We start from the raw sequence: 16,125 nt of genomic DNA, 5'->3' as shown, positions 1-16,125 counted from the left end.
GTCGATGGTTTACGATCTATTTATGTTCCTCTTAAACGTTTAATGGCGCCCTCTAGTGTTCACTCTACACACATGGAGTCACTCTAACTTACAATAGTACTAATTGCCAAAATATTCCTACAAGTATCCCTGTAAGTCATTATTATGATATAATAATTTAGCCTTATCTTTAAGGGAACATCTTTGTTTTCCTCTGGTGCTGAAACACGTTTCTACCTCGCGAACCGGACGTTCATCGCCTTGTTTTCATGTGCAACCCGCACAAACTGGACTCTCTGTAAGCTTTACTGGCTAATTAATCGAATCCCGTTAGAAAATAAGAAAAAAAGAAAGCCGTTTAGAGACGTCCACAGCAGTTAGTGGCCAGGCTGGTAAACAGGGGTGTGTTTGCGCTGCGCCGACATTGGCTCTCCGCTTGTCAATGTGCAGTCACGTGGTGTCACAAGGACGGCCATGTTTTCTGAAACACAAACAACAAGAGAAAAGCAGCAGCAGCAGCAGCGACTCGGAGCCAGCAGACACACACACTGAGCGACCGTTGGAGGAGAGGGAAAGGAAAAAACCCAACAACAGATTAATAAATAAAAACACGGAGCACGATTTTTTTTCTCAGAGTACTATTCTATCGAATGAATACGTTTACAGTGTTTAAAAAGACCAATGCATACGATATATTGGCCGTAGAAGCGCCGTGCAGAGCAGCAGTCTGAAGGTAAGCAGCCGCTTGTTCGTTCCTCTTTGCTGCTAACAGGAGCTAACCCCTCTGCTCTGTGCCTCTGCCATGAGGCCTGCATTTTCACTACGCCGTTTTTCCAGCTTTTAAATTGTAGCATGGCTTATTTTTGGTTCGCAATGCATTACTGCAAAAATTAACAGCGACATGCCAGCGGAAGGTGGTGTTTCGGCAGCTCGGCGGAGCAGGCCCGGGAGTCAGATTCCCAACAGTCCGCCCCCTCCGCCATCATATCTGGTGTCATTTGAACCGACACGCCAAGGCCTTTACGATCCTCCGCATACCTTAGCTAGTTTAGGTAGCCAGTTGAATCTGGTGTGCAGCCGAAATTGGATATTTTCTGACATTTATTGCTCGAAACCATTAATTTTACTTTCGCTTTGTTTGAATCCACCGTAATTAGCTTATTATAGGTTGAATGTAAACGTTAACTTAGCTCGGTAGCTAATGTCAACATGAGTTATTTCAACGCTAGCCGTCGTTGGGACGCGTTTTACGGCACTGTTTTGTTTTTAAGCCGTCTTCATTGAGTAATATTTGTTGCTAAGATTTATACAGTCAGTTATCAGATTATATAGTAGACATTCAAATCATATTCTACCAGTAACGCCTCTGGCTCAGTGACCTTGCTTTAGCTTTATTATTTAAAAAAACTTTATCGCTGTAGAATCGAGCTAACCTCACTGTAGTCACAAATATAATTGTTTTATACCTTTTTGCTTCGTTTTATATGGTAATAAAAGAAGTGACAATGTTTAAAAATAGTGTTACTTGGGCCTCATATGATAATGAAGTTATTCAACATTTAAATGAACGGTACCACTCAAAAGAGCAATGATAGCTGCTTCATTTAAATGGCACAGAAACAACGTTAAAACAAAGTTTAACACTTTTTTTTATATCAATGCAATCTGTTCAATTTGTGAACAATTTTTGGAACTGTTTTTGATTGGCAGTGGCTTTTTTTCTACATAAAAGTAAGTTTTGTGAGTTTCTTATTGAAAACACAACAAGAATGTCCCTCAGGTTGGAGATCTCCAATGCCTCTTTTCCAAGCGGTTCAGTTCACTGTTATTTTATCATCCAGTGTATTCAGGAGAGACCGCCAGATGGACTGTCAATGGGCAGGTGGGATTAAACCCACCTAATGTTGCATCATGCTAGTGTGATGACAAATGTGATGCTCTTGTGTGTGTCGCAGGCAGTGGACTGCAGTGTGGCACCAGTATCTCCTGCCTAACCCTACCGTTGTCCTATTGTCCTATGAAGGAACGGTGGGGTATGGCTCAGATTTATAGCGAAAACTGAAAAAATTGTCTTCTGAATTGCACCAACCCATATTGTTCCGCCTGGTGGTAACTGTTAAACGCTTGAAATGGCCAAAATATATAGCGTAAATATATATTGTGAACAAAATTCAAGTGTTTATTTCATTAAGTTTTCCTGTGTTTTCCTAAATTCTCCTGTTTTGTTTAGTGATGTTTGGCTCTGCTGCTTTTGATTGGCTTCTGCGGTATTTTCAAGGAATACTCTGAATGAAAAAGAGCTGTCCGTGATTTACTGTTGGTGTCGTTCATCTACACAAACTCTGTCAAGTTGCAGCGCGGACACAAACGTGTGCCGGAACACGTTTTGAGCTATCGTATGTGAAACGTAAACGCACTCGCCACACACTATTCTTTGTTCACAAAGATAGATACACAAACCTCTGAAAGTGTGTCTGTAACTCGGCTTTGTAGTTGTGCTTTTAGAGGTTTGCGTTGATCGCGGGTGAGCTGAGCAAAGCAGTGAGACTATGGAAATGCTCTTAACCCGTCTTTGCTGTCACCGTTACTGGTGCATCAAAAAACTATTTAAAGTAAATAAACAATGGTTAACCTTGCAGGGGGGACAGGTGAAGCCTGGCGAGCCGCCATGTTTATAATACTCTTGGGGGAAACCCTGGTAGTTAGCACTGCAACAACAAGCAAATCCCACCGGTTTTTCAACCTGCAACTTGGACCCAGCATAAATCCTACCCGTTACCTCTGAGTTTAGAGTCAACACACTGTTTCAAATTTCCATGCATTTAGTGAAAGGTGATTTTGTGCTTTTACGTTTTTTTTTTTTTTTGTTTAGCGTCCGACTTCCTCGGGTCCAGAACGTTTTGTTCTGCTGTTGACAAGTTACTTTTTTCTGCAGTTTATCTTTATTGTGCTGTTATGGAATTTGGTTATGTCTTAAAGTTGCTCAACAATATTTAAAATTTGAAGAGTGGTGATGATAGGCCATCATATTTTTATTGAGCCAACTAGTACAACTGGGGATTTAAATGCTACGGTCAAAGGTGAGATTTTATCTCTATTTTTATGATCATTTATGTCCTAAATTCATCCAAAATACCTACTAGCAGTGGAGAGCAACAACATTAAGAAAAAACAGCTAATAGTTTCATACATTCTTTTTTAAATACTTAATGGGGACAAATGAAAGCAGAGATTGTTTGAATTGGAAAGGAGCAAACTGATCCAGAGCTAAGAGGTTTTTTAATCAGACACTTGGGAATAAAGTTATGCGATTCTTTCAGCCAGCTAAGATATCCTTATATTGATACAGTTCAGGCTGTTGAATTGTAAAATTAATAATAATAATAAAAAATCATTGCCAACCTTGTATCATTTTTTAATCTTTTCTTTCGGATCAGGTCAACGATGCGACTGAAGTCAGGTAGTCTCACATGCAGCAGCACAATGTGGTCAGCAGAATGGACTTATTTGGAATGAGAAGTAAAACATCGAGGGAATTCTCCACAAAATCAATATCTGGTGGTTCTGAGGTTGATATTAACTTCCAGACATGCTGCCAGATTTTAGAAGTCGCTTTCTTCAAGCAGTGGAACAGGAAGAAGTCTGGATTTTTCAATAAAACAATGATTTTTATCCAGGACGACATTCCATCACATGCATCAAAGTACAAAGTAGTCTTTGCATTAAAGATGAGAAACTTAAAACATGTCCCTCTTCCACGCCTGATCTGAACTCGATTGAAAACTTGTGGGCAGTTTTTTTTTCTTTTTTAGATGGGAAAGTGTGTTTTTCATCTAGTTGCGCAATACTTCTTCACATTAATAGTTGCTCAATAATTGTGCGTATTCTTCTTAGACACAAAGCCTGACTTTTACTTTCCAAAACTTTCATGCCTGAGGTTTATTAATATGTACGATTAACCGAAAGGACTGTAGTTGGGGATTAATAAAAAATAATCCTCAAAAGTAAGACTTGTCTAATAATTATGCACACAGTGAGTGATAGATATGCACAGATTAGAATTATACTAGTTAATGGCCTATTTCATGTCTTTGTGGTCTGAGCCGCCGATTTAGGTTTGGACTGATTTCCATCTTCGTTTTAAGGTTTAAGTTTAAAACCCACATGTTTTAAACTTTGAGATCTAGTAAACATTCACTAGAAAAAAAAAAAAAAAACTACACTGCAGGTTTGAATCACAAGATTCCCTAATTTGTGCCAAATCAAATGTGAGAGTCTGATATTTGTCGCCTGTATTTGACCTGCTAATGATCAGTCAGAGCAGATCAAGGGAGCATTGATCTGTTTTGATCACTGACAGTTTTATTGATGTATTAAAGTACCTGGTTGGTTAGCTTCTCAAGAAAATAAAAGTGCATTTTGCTGCATTGGTTTGATTTTGAAAATTGGTTTTCACCGTCTTTAAGCTCCAGCCTGTTTTTAATGAAGCCATACATCTTGCCCATTGGTGGCATTACTAGTCACAGTAGAAACATACATTTTCTCTGGCACTTATTGATCCAGTCTTTGTTTATAGTTATTGCTTTAGGCAAAACTTTTATTTGCTCTCTGGAAACTTCTACTTGTACTTTTCTTGGGGGCATGTGGCACAAACACACACATCCCATAACTTCCCCTTTCAGCCACTTTCCAAGTTAATGTTTTTTTGAGTTCAGACATCTGCTGTAATGTAATCTGTGGCCGTCCGTATCAACATTTTCCATCAAACACAGACTCAGATGTGTTTAGGTTCACCAAATTAGTTCTTTATGACTTTCAAGGTTTGCTTAACCCACTTCTGCAATCATATTTTTCTGAACTTCCTGAAATAAGTGTTACCCAACTATTCCTACAAGGCGCCTCACATTGCACAAGACAAAAACAGCAGTAGATGGGGGAGGGGGGAGAAAAGGCACAAAATACTACCAGCATTAGTCACAGCAGCTTTTTACCTGATTCTTCTGTTTTTCTTTATTTTACATCTCTTCAGAAGGGAAACTTTAACTGTTTCTGGCTTTATGTAAGTTGACGCCACGTTATTGTTTAGTTGTGAGCAGCGCTAATAGTTGTAAAACTGATTTTTTATTGATTATTGATGGAATGATGGTGCTGTTTTCTCAGGGTTGCAGAAGGTCAGCTTTCAGTTACTAACCCAGATAACACATGTGGGTTGTTCATAATGTTTTTTTTTTAGTGTTACTTAAATATGGGTTTCTGTGCATTACCACCCAAACCCCAAACTGCTGTCACAAGGTGTGTATTTTGTATTTAAAACACTAGATTTTGGATTTAAAGATGGTGATCCACCAATCGGGGGTGAAGAAGCTACTTCTGTTTCCTTCATGAGCTGAAGTGGTGAGCAGCAGGTCAAATCTGCAGTGAAAAAAAAAAACCCACCATGAAATGAATCAAAACTGATGAAAAGCCTCAGTGTTCTCACTTTGCGTTTGATGCATAAATCGATAAAATCTTACAATTTCTTATCCATTTGGTACAAAACCACCAGCTCTATCAAGAGACGTGGTGCCCAATTTATTTAATTTTGTTATAGTTTTATGTTGGTTATGTTTAAGTGAATCAAAAATGTTTTTTTTACACCAATGAGTTGAGATGTCGCAGCTTTTAGAAAAAGTCTGAATCACAAAAAAACCTTAAAGAAAAACTAAATCAGTAAAATCTCAATCAGTACTTTTTTTTTCTATAATTTTCTGACTATTTTTCTCCTCATTCACCACCATTTTGTCTCTATTTCATATCATTAAACGCTTGCATTCTAATTTAGAACATTTTAAAAGTGTTTAACTCTGACATACAAGTACGCTTCATATTAGTTTCCTAATCACAGCGTGGCTCTGTTGATACTTAACATATGAATGATTCATAGTTGAAATAACCAAAATTGCAACAGAACGAAATGCAGAAGAGGCAAAATCACAAACTATTCATTCGCTGTTGCAGACCTGGAGAGCTCCTGCTGCATCCTCGGTGCAGAAAGGAGCGTTGGCACAGATCCTTCCTTCACTGCTCCCAACAAACTCTTAAGTGTTCACATCACTGATCGTATTTGCAGTCTTAAGTTTCTGTTGCTGCTTTCTGTGCATGGATATGTATATCTTATTTGGTTGTTTAATTTGGTCTTCATTGATCGTCAGATTTTATTTTCTGGTATTAAAGACGACAGACACACCAATTCAAGTGAATCCAAAAAAGTTTTTTTTATTTTTTATTTTTTTTTGTTTTGTCATAAGTTCAATGTTTTCCCTACTTCCATCGTCTCTTGGTACCATAAGAGTTGCTGACCACTCCTTCAGGAAATGGCACACATTTTTCTGAGCTTTGTAAGCAAAGAAAGGTTATCCGGAATCACTGTTATTGAATTGTAGATCAGATAGCACATTTTTAAAGTGGCACCATCAAATAAGGAAGTGTGTTGGTGTGTGTGATGCAGTAAATCCGTCATCCTGACCACAATCACTGGGTTTTAGTGTTTCAAATTAAAAACAAACAAAAAAAAGGTGTTAATAAAGTCCTACCTACGTTGGAAAGTTGGGCGCTGAAGCGTTAAAAACCCTGCAAGCGCAGGCATCGCACCCGGCAACGGAAAATACCGAGACTCATCCGCGCTTCCTTTCTTACAAGCCAGTAAAATTGGGGGACTGAAAAGTCAACCTGGAGTCCAGCTGAAAGTCCAAATATGTGTTTTGTTTGTTTCTCTGCTAAGCTACCGCCGTTATCCCGAGTGTAAACTGGATTCGAGATGAAGGAAAGTAGAAGAACCAAATGGCTTAAACATGAGGATGTGATGCTCGGACCCAGTGGCATGACTTGTTGAAAATAAGTTGCCTGGATGTTGTTTTTGTTTCCATGACATTTCTCAGGAATTATCCCCCCCGGCCAGCTGCCTGGCTTAAGCAGCAGCTGGCTCACGGCGCTACCGAAATAGGCCGTCTGCATTTCGGGATGGAAAATCTCCCTTTGAACGTGAGAGAACGCGGCGCTTCGACCGAGCGGTTGACAAATGCGGTTTTTAATTTGTTCTGTGGAGAAATGCCACGGAGCCTTCCTCTCTGCTCAGCTCGCCGTCGCTGATGGATCGCGCTACGTCGGCGCTTCCGAGCGTCCCGGCCGCGCCGGTAATGATGGCATGTCGAGGCCTTTTTGCCTAGGAAGAAACTAAAAATAGCCGTTTTCGTCTCATCTGGTGTAAATACGTCCAAGTGTGCGTTTTATGTCCTGGGATTTCTTTTTAAATTTCTCCGATCCCGTCTCTGAATCTCTTGCTTTTTTTTTTTTTTCTTTCCAGGCGTGCAAAGGGAGGAGGACAGGAAATTAAGGAGCTACCTCGAAGGTCTCCGTCAGTCCACATTTCAGCTGGAGCGAGAGGAGAGGAGGCGCAGAGGAGGAGAGAAGGCCGACGAGGAGCGCGAGTCGTGCCTGCTTTTGGCAGCTGTTCCAGCAGCCGCTTGTGTTGTTTTTCGGCTGTTCGTTTTTTTTTTCCTCTCTTTTTTTTTTTTTCCTCCACCTTGCATTTCCTTTTCTTTGTTTTTTTGATGAACCGGTTCATATTTTTAACATTAATGTGAGATACAACTGCTGTAAAAACGTAAGAACGGGAACATTATTATATCTTCAAGAGTTTTATTTTTGTTCCATTGTCGATTTCCGAGGTTCTTTTTGTTTTTTTATTTTTTATTTTTATTTTTTTTTATGTTTTACAACTGTTTTCAGCTGTGAGTAGCAGGAGCTTCCATTCTCCAAACGATCCTCAAAAGCCCTTCCTTCCTTAGTTAGGACCTGATAACCTGGTATTCCTCAAGCACCTGAAACTGGCAGCTATTCTCTTGGTCTTTGTGTGTTTGGGGAGTTGTTCTGTGACCACAGCTTAAGCACCACTCAGCCTTCTAGCCACCTAAGCCTAACTAAATCCAGCCAGCTCTAGCCTGGTCCAGCCCAGTCCAGCCTGCTCCGATTATTTGGACAGGGTAAGGAAACTGAAACGACTCTCATCATGTTACTGGTTATATTTGTTATAGATATGTTAAAATGTATATTTTTTTTCCTCCTCAGATACTCAGTTCTGTGTGGACGTGAGGAATATGACTGCTGAGACTCTAAACTTCGGCCCAGAATGGTAACTACTGGTTCTTACACGAACGTGCTCCAGTTCTGTGTACAGCCATCCATGTTCTCACATCGTTATTGTATGTTTGTCCTTTTTTTCTTCTTTTTTTTTTTAGCTTTTGAAGTGAAATATTTTTGCTCGACACCAACAGAACATCCAGAGAGCGAGTTTACTTCAAGACTTGATTTAAAAAAAAATGTTTTTACTCAATTTATCAACATTTCAAAGCACAACAGCTTAAGCTTCTTGACTGGAAAGGTTGAGGCAGAAGCATTAGGTTTATATTCATGCACACATGAACGTGCACTGAGCTACCCCTCATAAACATTTGAATATGTAAAAAATGGCATTTTGTTATGAAAATCACTAAGCCAAAACATTGAAAAAGGAAAAACATTTCCTTAAAATAAATTTAGCTATTTATGATATGTAAAGTAATGTCAAAAAAAACTTCCTTCATTTTCTTCTTCTTTTGTCTATCCTGGCTTCATCCATCCATCCTGCTCTTTTTATCCTGCATCCCTCTCTCTTGTCCTTCCTTCCTCATCCTGTGTCCTTTCTTGCATTCTCCTTCCCTTCCTCCCTTGTTTCCTCCTTCCACCCTTTCATCATTTCTTCCTTTCCTCCCCTCTCTTACTCCTCCTTTCTTGTTTTTTTTCCTGACTCCATATTTACATGAACATAGTTGTTTTTACCCTCTTTAATGAGTGAAAAACCCAGAATGGTCCCTGAATTAACTTGAAACTGACAAAATAAATAGAAATTTATTGAAAATGAATCAATGAAACTCAGACATTGGCTTTGAAACGTAGTTCAACAGAATCATTTTAAACGACAAACTAAAATGTGTAGAAACCTTTTTCTGCAGCAGTAAACGGGTCAGTTTGTAGTTAAAGTGTTGCATGTTTAAGTTAAAACGTAGGTAGGTCTTTGTGCCGCTGCTCTTCCCGCCCTCTGGCTGTGTGTGCAGCCGTTCTGAGCGGGCCGGTTGGGGTTTGGGTGGGGGTTATCCCTCCGTCTCCGTCGCTCTGGGACGTCTGTGTGCGTTCCTGACTCTCCGCCAGCCTCGCAGGATATTCCCCTCCTCGCACATCTGCAGCAGCTCTCCTCGTTTTAATCCGGCGTCGGAGCCGGATCAGCGCGCGGCGCTCGCCGCTAACAGCTGCCCGACCCGAATGTTTACAAGGCTTTTTATGCCCGTCGGCTTTCCAGAACTATTCGCATCGTTTGAGGCTGTGCTGCCTGGCAGCGGGCCGGGCGACATGTCGGTCACTGCGGCTGAACTCAAAGTGAAAACGATCCGCCTGCCAGGATTGAAGGTCTGCCGGAGCAACTATTACGCAGAAGATGATGTTTAGATTAAAATGTGTGGAAAGCGTTCCAGTCGTTTCCCTTTCATTAGAGTAAACACAAGTGGAGAGCCTGAAGTCACCTGGAAGGGTTTGGAACCGCTCCAGGATTCCCATGCAGCCTGGAAAAGTCTGGAATTTAGTTTACTTCCAAATAGAAGAAGAGTAGAGAAATATATCAGTACCTTCTGGCTCTTCTTTTCTTTTCTTTATATTTTCTATTCTTTCTGTTTGTGCATTTCATTTCCTTTCTTCTTTCCTTCCATCTCCTTCTGCCTTCCTTCCATCCTTTCTTTCCTTTCATTTTTGTTTTCTCCCTTCTTTCTTTCCTTCTTCCTTTCACTTCTCTTTCTTCCTTCTTTGATCCTTTCTCTACTGTTTTCCCTTTCTAGATTTCATTTCCTTCCTTCCATCTGTCTCTTCCCTCCACCTTTTTGTGTCAGTCCTTCATTTTGTCCTTCCTCCTCCTTTCTCCTGGTGCCCTTCGTCCTTCCTTTTCTTCCTCCCCTCGTTCCTCGTAATAAACCTGAACAGCTGCAGATAAATCTGGATTTTCCCAGTAATGTGTAGGAATGCCGCCTCTCCCCTCATGATGCCGGTCGCCTCCGTCCAGCCTCTCCTGAAGCTCTCTTTACCTTTTCCATTCCTCTCCACCTCTGAGCCGCATCTGGTTCTGATATGAGCCTGCTAATCAATGCCAGCCTCTGTGCCGGCTGTGAATGGAGCCATTGTTGAGCCCTTGGAAAGCGGCCCACTTGTAATGGCTTATTAAAATGAAATCTTCGGCTCGGAAAGCCGCTATGTCATCGGAGCGGAGCAGAGCCTGTCGCTAGAACCCGACAAATTAGCGCAGGATGGATGGATGGGAAAATAAAGGCTAAAATAAACGACAGAGGAATACAACTTGTTTTATAGCGTTGTCTCACATTTTCATGAGAAACATGATCGTGTGTGTGTGTGTGTTTGTCTTCCTCCAGGCTTCGTGCACTGTCCAGTGGGGGGAGTGTGACGTCTCCCCCTCCTTCCCCCGCCATGCCAAAGTACAAGCTGGCCGAGTATCGCTACGGCCGAGAGGAGATGTTAGCACTTTATATCAAAGACAACAAGGTCAGGACGTTGCACATCAGCTCTGCGTTTCCTTTGAAAAACTGTACAAGAAACCCAGAGACCTACAAACGGCTCCGCAGCGTAGAAAGGCCGTTTCTATTTCTGTTTTTGTGTCTCTGCAGGTCCCAGAGGACATGCAGGATAAGGAGTTTGCTGCTATTTTGCAAGATGAGCCCATGCAGCCCCTGGCACTGGTGCCTCTCACCGAGGAGGAGCAGGTCTGCCTCCTCACACACACACACACACACACACTCTCTCTCACTGATAATCTAATGTTGGCACGTTCCAAACCTTGTTTTATCCACTAGAGCCACTAATCTAAAGAGAGGGCTCACATTTCTGACATTCTTCTGCCTTCCTCCTTCCGCTCTGTCTGCAGAGGAACTTCTCCATGTCCGTGAACAGCGCGGCGGTGCTGAGGCTCATGGGAAAGGGAGCGGGAGGGCCGGCACCCGCGGGAGTCGTCCGTGGACGAGGGGCCGCTCGAGGTGGGCGAGGTGAGGTCACACCTAAAGCCCGACTCTTCAAGCTGAGACGTTTTAGGCCTCGCAGCTTTCCGTACTTTACCCAAACTGGGTCTGAACTTGCTGACGTCCAGAAGTTTTCCAGGTTTTGTCACATTGAAAGGGGCTGGACTTTGGGTGGGGGTTATCCCCACTGGCAGTTTTCATGATGCACCGACATGAAAAGTAGGAGTAGCAAATGTTTTCCAGTTCGACAAACCAGGTTCAGAAGTGACCTAATTAGTTAAACTGATTCGCTCTGAGTGTAATTTAATCTCTGCATAAATGCAGCTGTTTGGTGAAGGCCGTAGAGGTCAGTAGTGATGAAGGAACTCAGTGAGGACACCAAACTCATGGTGGGAAGCTGGTCAGAACTGATAAGAAAATTGATTCAACTAAATAAATGTGGAAGAAAACCTGCATCCATATTTTATGAAAAAGCTTATTTTTTCTGTATTTTAAAATCTAAAAGCAATTTCCTGAAGAAGAACTTTATATAAAAATACTTTAAAAAAAAAAAGGTCTAACATTTGTAACTTTAAACAAGTCTTATCTATGGCTCTTGTGACTGTAAAGGTTCTGTCACATCTCGATAAAATATGTTGTTTATAGTTGGAAGATAACAGAAAAAATGAAGGGCTGTTTATGCTTTTTATATTTGTCCATTTTTCCGCTTAAATCTTCCAGCAGCCACTTCTTTTCTCACAATGATTCAGTTTTTACTGAAAGTGTTTTGTTTTTTTTATTTCTGCGTTGTTTCATTGTCTACACCTAAATCCAGTGCACATAAAACCTGATCTGTATTCTAAAGCTTTCTGCATACAGTATAAAGATACTAATCACATGCAAGAGTTAAGAAATATCCACACAGTAAGTTAGATATATTTATAAAATTGTTAAATTAGCTTATTAAAGGCATCGTTTCGTAGTGCATGTTTGTTTTAAGTATAAATAATTGTCTTAAATTGGTTCTAACGTTACCGCGCTGAAACGCGCAGAAGCCCTGCACCAGATTAGGAATAAAAACGGAGCAGCTTAGCTCCAGAGCACTCAGGATAAATCAGCCAAAGCTTCCAACATCAACAGTGTGAAACGCCTGGCTGAAACTACAATAGCTATTATTTGAGAAAAGTAAACCAGTTATTTAAGGCAGCTCCTCAAGTGTTTGTTTCCTCTTTCATCCGCCATCTTGAAGCTGCACGCTTCCTCTCTGCGTGTGTAAATAAACGTCCTTTGGTCCCGCCACACCTGCGTGAAACCCCTGAGCTCCAGGAACTCACCTTCTCCTCCACGCAGCGTAAACACTCGGCCTCCGCTCCAGCGGCGTGTGAGACGAGCTGCCGGTTAAACCGCAAACAGCCTTCTCAAAGCCGAAACTAACGTCAAATGTTTGGTTTGGCTCAGTTTGAGAGTTTATTTCATACCAAAAGGATTAAAATCTGTTGGGGGGGGGGCAGAGGAAAGAGCAACAATGTGTGGTAACTGCTTTCAGAGCGCCAATTATTTACGCTAACCAGACGAACCGAACTGAGTTTGTTTTAACCGATCCGAGGATTTGAAATAACAACGTCTCACTGTTTATATAAGGAAATATTTGTGGCTTTGCAGCGACAGACAAAGCTAAGTTCATTCTTAAAGGCTAAACGGTTCTGAGGAACTGGGGGGGAGAAATTCCATGTCATCTTCATTTTTGGGCAGAAAAATATCAAATAAACTCCCACATGTACTTAAGATGAGTTTTAAGTACAGAGATGAGTCATCTGTATGTTTTTTCTTGGGTTTTTTTCTGTCAGCCTGAGAAATAAAAAAAAAAAGAAAAGCTATTTAAGATAAAAAAGAAAAATAGATGCTTAGTTTGTCAGATTAAAAGGTCTTGGGTTGATTTACAAAATGTAAGTTACATTTAATACTTTACTCAAATGTCTTACATTTTATTGTGGCAGGACTATTTAATCTCTTATGTATTTTTTTTTCTCATGGAAATTTTCCGTCAGGCAAACACTTGAGTCACCTGCAAACAAAACCATTGTGTCCTGTGATTTGAGGTGCTGGTAGCTACTGCTAACCAGCTGCTGTTATACTCTCCATAGCTGGCTAGCTTTTCCATTCAGTTTTAAATTTATCGCCGGTTGGCTGACACTACTGCTGTGTAAAATATGCCGTTTCCTTTTGTACGTTTCTGCTGCTCTACAGGTCATAAAATGTCCTTGTTGATGGTCTTCTGCAGGTTGCAACAACACCAATTTAAGACACTTTAAAGATCTTAAAGTGTCTTAAATTGGCGTTGTTGCAACCTGCAGAAACCCTCTGTGGTATTTCAATGTTGTCACGAGGAGCTGAACCACATTTTCATCCACCTTGTGAGGAAGGCATCGTTCCACAGCGAAATGCACAGCGCTCTGAATATCGAGCTTATCAGCTTTTGATCCAAACAGCTTGTTTGCAGCCAGAGCTCTAATCTGAGCCAGAGCCTCTTCGTTTCGTTCCAGCGCCGGCTGTTCTTCATGTGTTCTGTTGTTTTTCCGTCCGGCCGTTAACAGTTCTGCTTGTTTGTCACGAAACGCAGGCCGCGGCCGCGGCGAAGGGGGGTTCTACCAAAGAAGTATTGAGGACACCGAGGTGGGATTTGGTCGCAACGTCCGAGAGATTCACCGCAGCCAGAGCTGGGACGACCGGTAAGAGGAGAACTAAACGGGAAACGGTTCAAATAAAGCTTTTTTTCTTGTCCTGTGTGGTTATCTCACATTCGCAGGGATAATTTCCCATCTACTTTTACTGAAATGACACATTTTCTCCGTTCACGAGTACAAAAGAATTGGGTTGCTGCTTTGATCCAAATTTTCTCCTCCGGCACGAAAAGCGAACGATGCTGTGGCCTTTATCTCCTGTTTGTTCCGTAACCGGTGCAATTTCCCCCCCCCATTTCCCGCCTTTCCTCAGGGGCGAGCGGCGGTTCGAGAAGCCGCTGCGGCGGGAGGTGGGGCGGCCCAGTTTCGAAGAAAGCAGCGGTCCCGTGGGTCCCGCGAGGAAGGAGTACACAAGGGCTGACAGCGACAACTGGCGCACCCTCCGCGAGGAGCAGGAGGAGGACGAGGGCGAGCCGGGAACCAACTGGAGGCTCTGTGGACCCCGCAGGGACGGTGGGAGACATTCAGTGAAACCTCAACGCTTTATTAGGAGGAGGGAAAAAATGAAACTGCAAATGAAAGAAGCTTTATTGACCAAAAACTTTAGATTATTGTGTTGCCACAGAAACTCATTTCAGCTGCAGTTAATTGATACAAAAGCCTTGAAAGTGTAAGCACTCTTTTATTTAACACATATTTATTAGTCGTCACCTAATGCATAAATATTAGTAAATTATTTAAGAAGAACCGATGAGAGCAGGCTGATTAAACATGCGCGCTGTGAGTGCCTTCACTTATTTACTGATAAGTGAACCTGATGTGCCTGCAGTGAATGTTTTGTTTGCTTTGCTGCGTGGCAGTCCTGCACATTGAGGAGTCTATACTGACACCTAGAGGTCGTAAAGAGATTTTCACAGGACGAGTTGTAAACCGTTACATTTAGGAGTCCTGCAAGTCTGGACGTTAAAATCAGTGTTTTCCAGGTCTGAATGAACAGTTTGGTACCAGGACTGAAAAATATGGATATAGACTGTTTTGTTTTTTAAAGTATTTTCCAGATCTAGTTTTGTCAAGTATTGCCAACATGTAAGATTTTGTTCAGTTATTTTTAAAGATGTATAAAAAAAAATTAAATTTTGGAAAAGTTGGGAGTTTTAAGCAGGAAACAGACACTGTCTGTGTCTGTGCTCGTCCAGCCACAGACAGTCAGAGACGTTTACTTGCATCATGTAGAGAGTTGCCATGGCGTCAGCTTTTTCTGCAGCTAACGTGTGAAGTGCTAAATTGAGCATTTTCAGGAAGTGGCACTTCTTTAGAACTGACACCTGCAGACGTTTCTAGGTTAAATGCATCCCAGAGACTCGTCTCAGATTTAAATTCTGAACTGAACTACCGTTTCTTATTACCGCATCAGACTGATCGTACGGTTTTCACCTTGCGGTTTCGCAGACGGTGGTCCGCGCTCAGCGGGCTGGCGGGACCACAGCGGTCCAGGTGAAGGTCGGCGAAGGAAGTTTGATTTCGACTTCCGGGACTCGGAGGGTCACGGCGCTGGCCGCCGTCGCGCAGGAAGCGAGGGATTGGAGGACGACCGGGACGGCCTGCCGGAGTGGTGCACGGATGAGGAGGACGGAGAGATGGGGACGTTCGACTCCTCCGGAGCGTTCATGCCCTTAAAGGTACGTGTGGGGGGGGGAAAAAGACTTTCCTGATCCAAATATTCTAATTTTTCAAACCTGGACGTTTTTGTTCAGTGATGTTGAATCAATGCTTTGCTGGCCTTTACAAGGTGATTTGTAAAGGCCAGCAGTGCTGCTTTTAATGCCGCCCACTCGGGATGAAATTATGAAACGAGAATGAAAAGCTTCTTGTGACATTTCATGATTCATTCAGAGAGTTTTCTACTGGGACAAACCTTCAGATAGAAGTGTCTCTTCATTTAAAACAAACCTACTTCAGATCTGTAATAATACAGATCCTCTCCTAAAGTACTTATACATCTTTTGGGAGAAGGAGGTTTTGATTGATGTTGCTGTGCAAATGTTCCCCTAGTGAATCATGTGACTGTAGTTTCAGTTTTAAAAAAAGATCACAGCCTGTTTTTATTTCCCTTGCAAAGCTACTATATTCTATGCACATTTTTTTTATTAATCCAATTAATCTCCTACTTTTTACAACGCTGACCTCCTGCCCGTATCACATGACGTGCGCTGTGCCCAGACGGAGAGCAGCCAAAACACGAGTTGTTAAATTTTACAACGTTCAAATTACGGACCACCAATAATTACATTCTGATCTGCCGATTCCGATTTTGGTTGATACCGTTTTTTATTTTTAAAGTTACTGAGTTGGCAACAGAGGAGTGACTATTGTTTACTGTCAGTAAAACTTTCTCACAG

The 16,125-nt window shown here is 41.8% G+C and overlaps 1 protein-coding gene across 2 annotated transcripts in view; it reads left to right on the top strand.

Annotated features, from left to right (window-relative positions):
- Window positions 1-4: 4 nt before the first annotated feature.
- gigyf1a (GRB10 interacting GYF protein 1a) overlaps window positions 5-16,125 on the top strand; it is a 34,250-nt gene continuing 18,129 nt past the window's right edge. For both annotated transcript variants that reach the window (XM_088016190.1, XM_015010477.2), the window contains exons 1-9: window positions 5-712; window positions 7,322-8,000; window positions 8,086-8,149; window positions 10,467-10,596; window positions 10,719-10,814; window positions 10,976-11,093; window positions 13,666-13,774; window positions 14,040-14,239; window positions 15,176-15,405. In XM_088016190.1, the coding sequence (XP_087872316.1) occupies window positions 8,115-8,149; window positions 10,467-10,596; window positions 10,719-10,814; window positions 10,976-11,093; window positions 13,666-13,774; window positions 14,040-14,239; window positions 15,176-15,405 (918 nt within the window). In that variant the 5' untranslated portion in view covers window positions 5-712; window positions 7,322-8,000; window positions 8,086-8,114. The remainder of the gene's footprint in view (window positions 713-7,321; window positions 8,001-8,085; window positions 8,150-10,466; window positions 10,597-10,718; window positions 10,815-10,975; window positions 11,094-13,665; window positions 13,775-14,039; window positions 14,240-15,175; window positions 15,406-16,125) is intronic.

This window comes from Poecilia mexicana, unplaced genomic scaffold (assembly GCF_051168715.1).
Source record: "Poecilia mexicana isolate PSO_F unplaced genomic scaffold, ASM5116871v1 scaffold_18, whole genome shotgun sequence".
Lineage (NCBI taxonomy): Eukaryota > Metazoa > Chordata > Actinopteri > Cyprinodontiformes > Poeciliidae > Poecilia > Poecilia mexicana.
The sequence above is the reverse complement of the archived record's forward strand: the minus strand, read 5'-3'. Positions and strand labels throughout refer to the sequence as shown.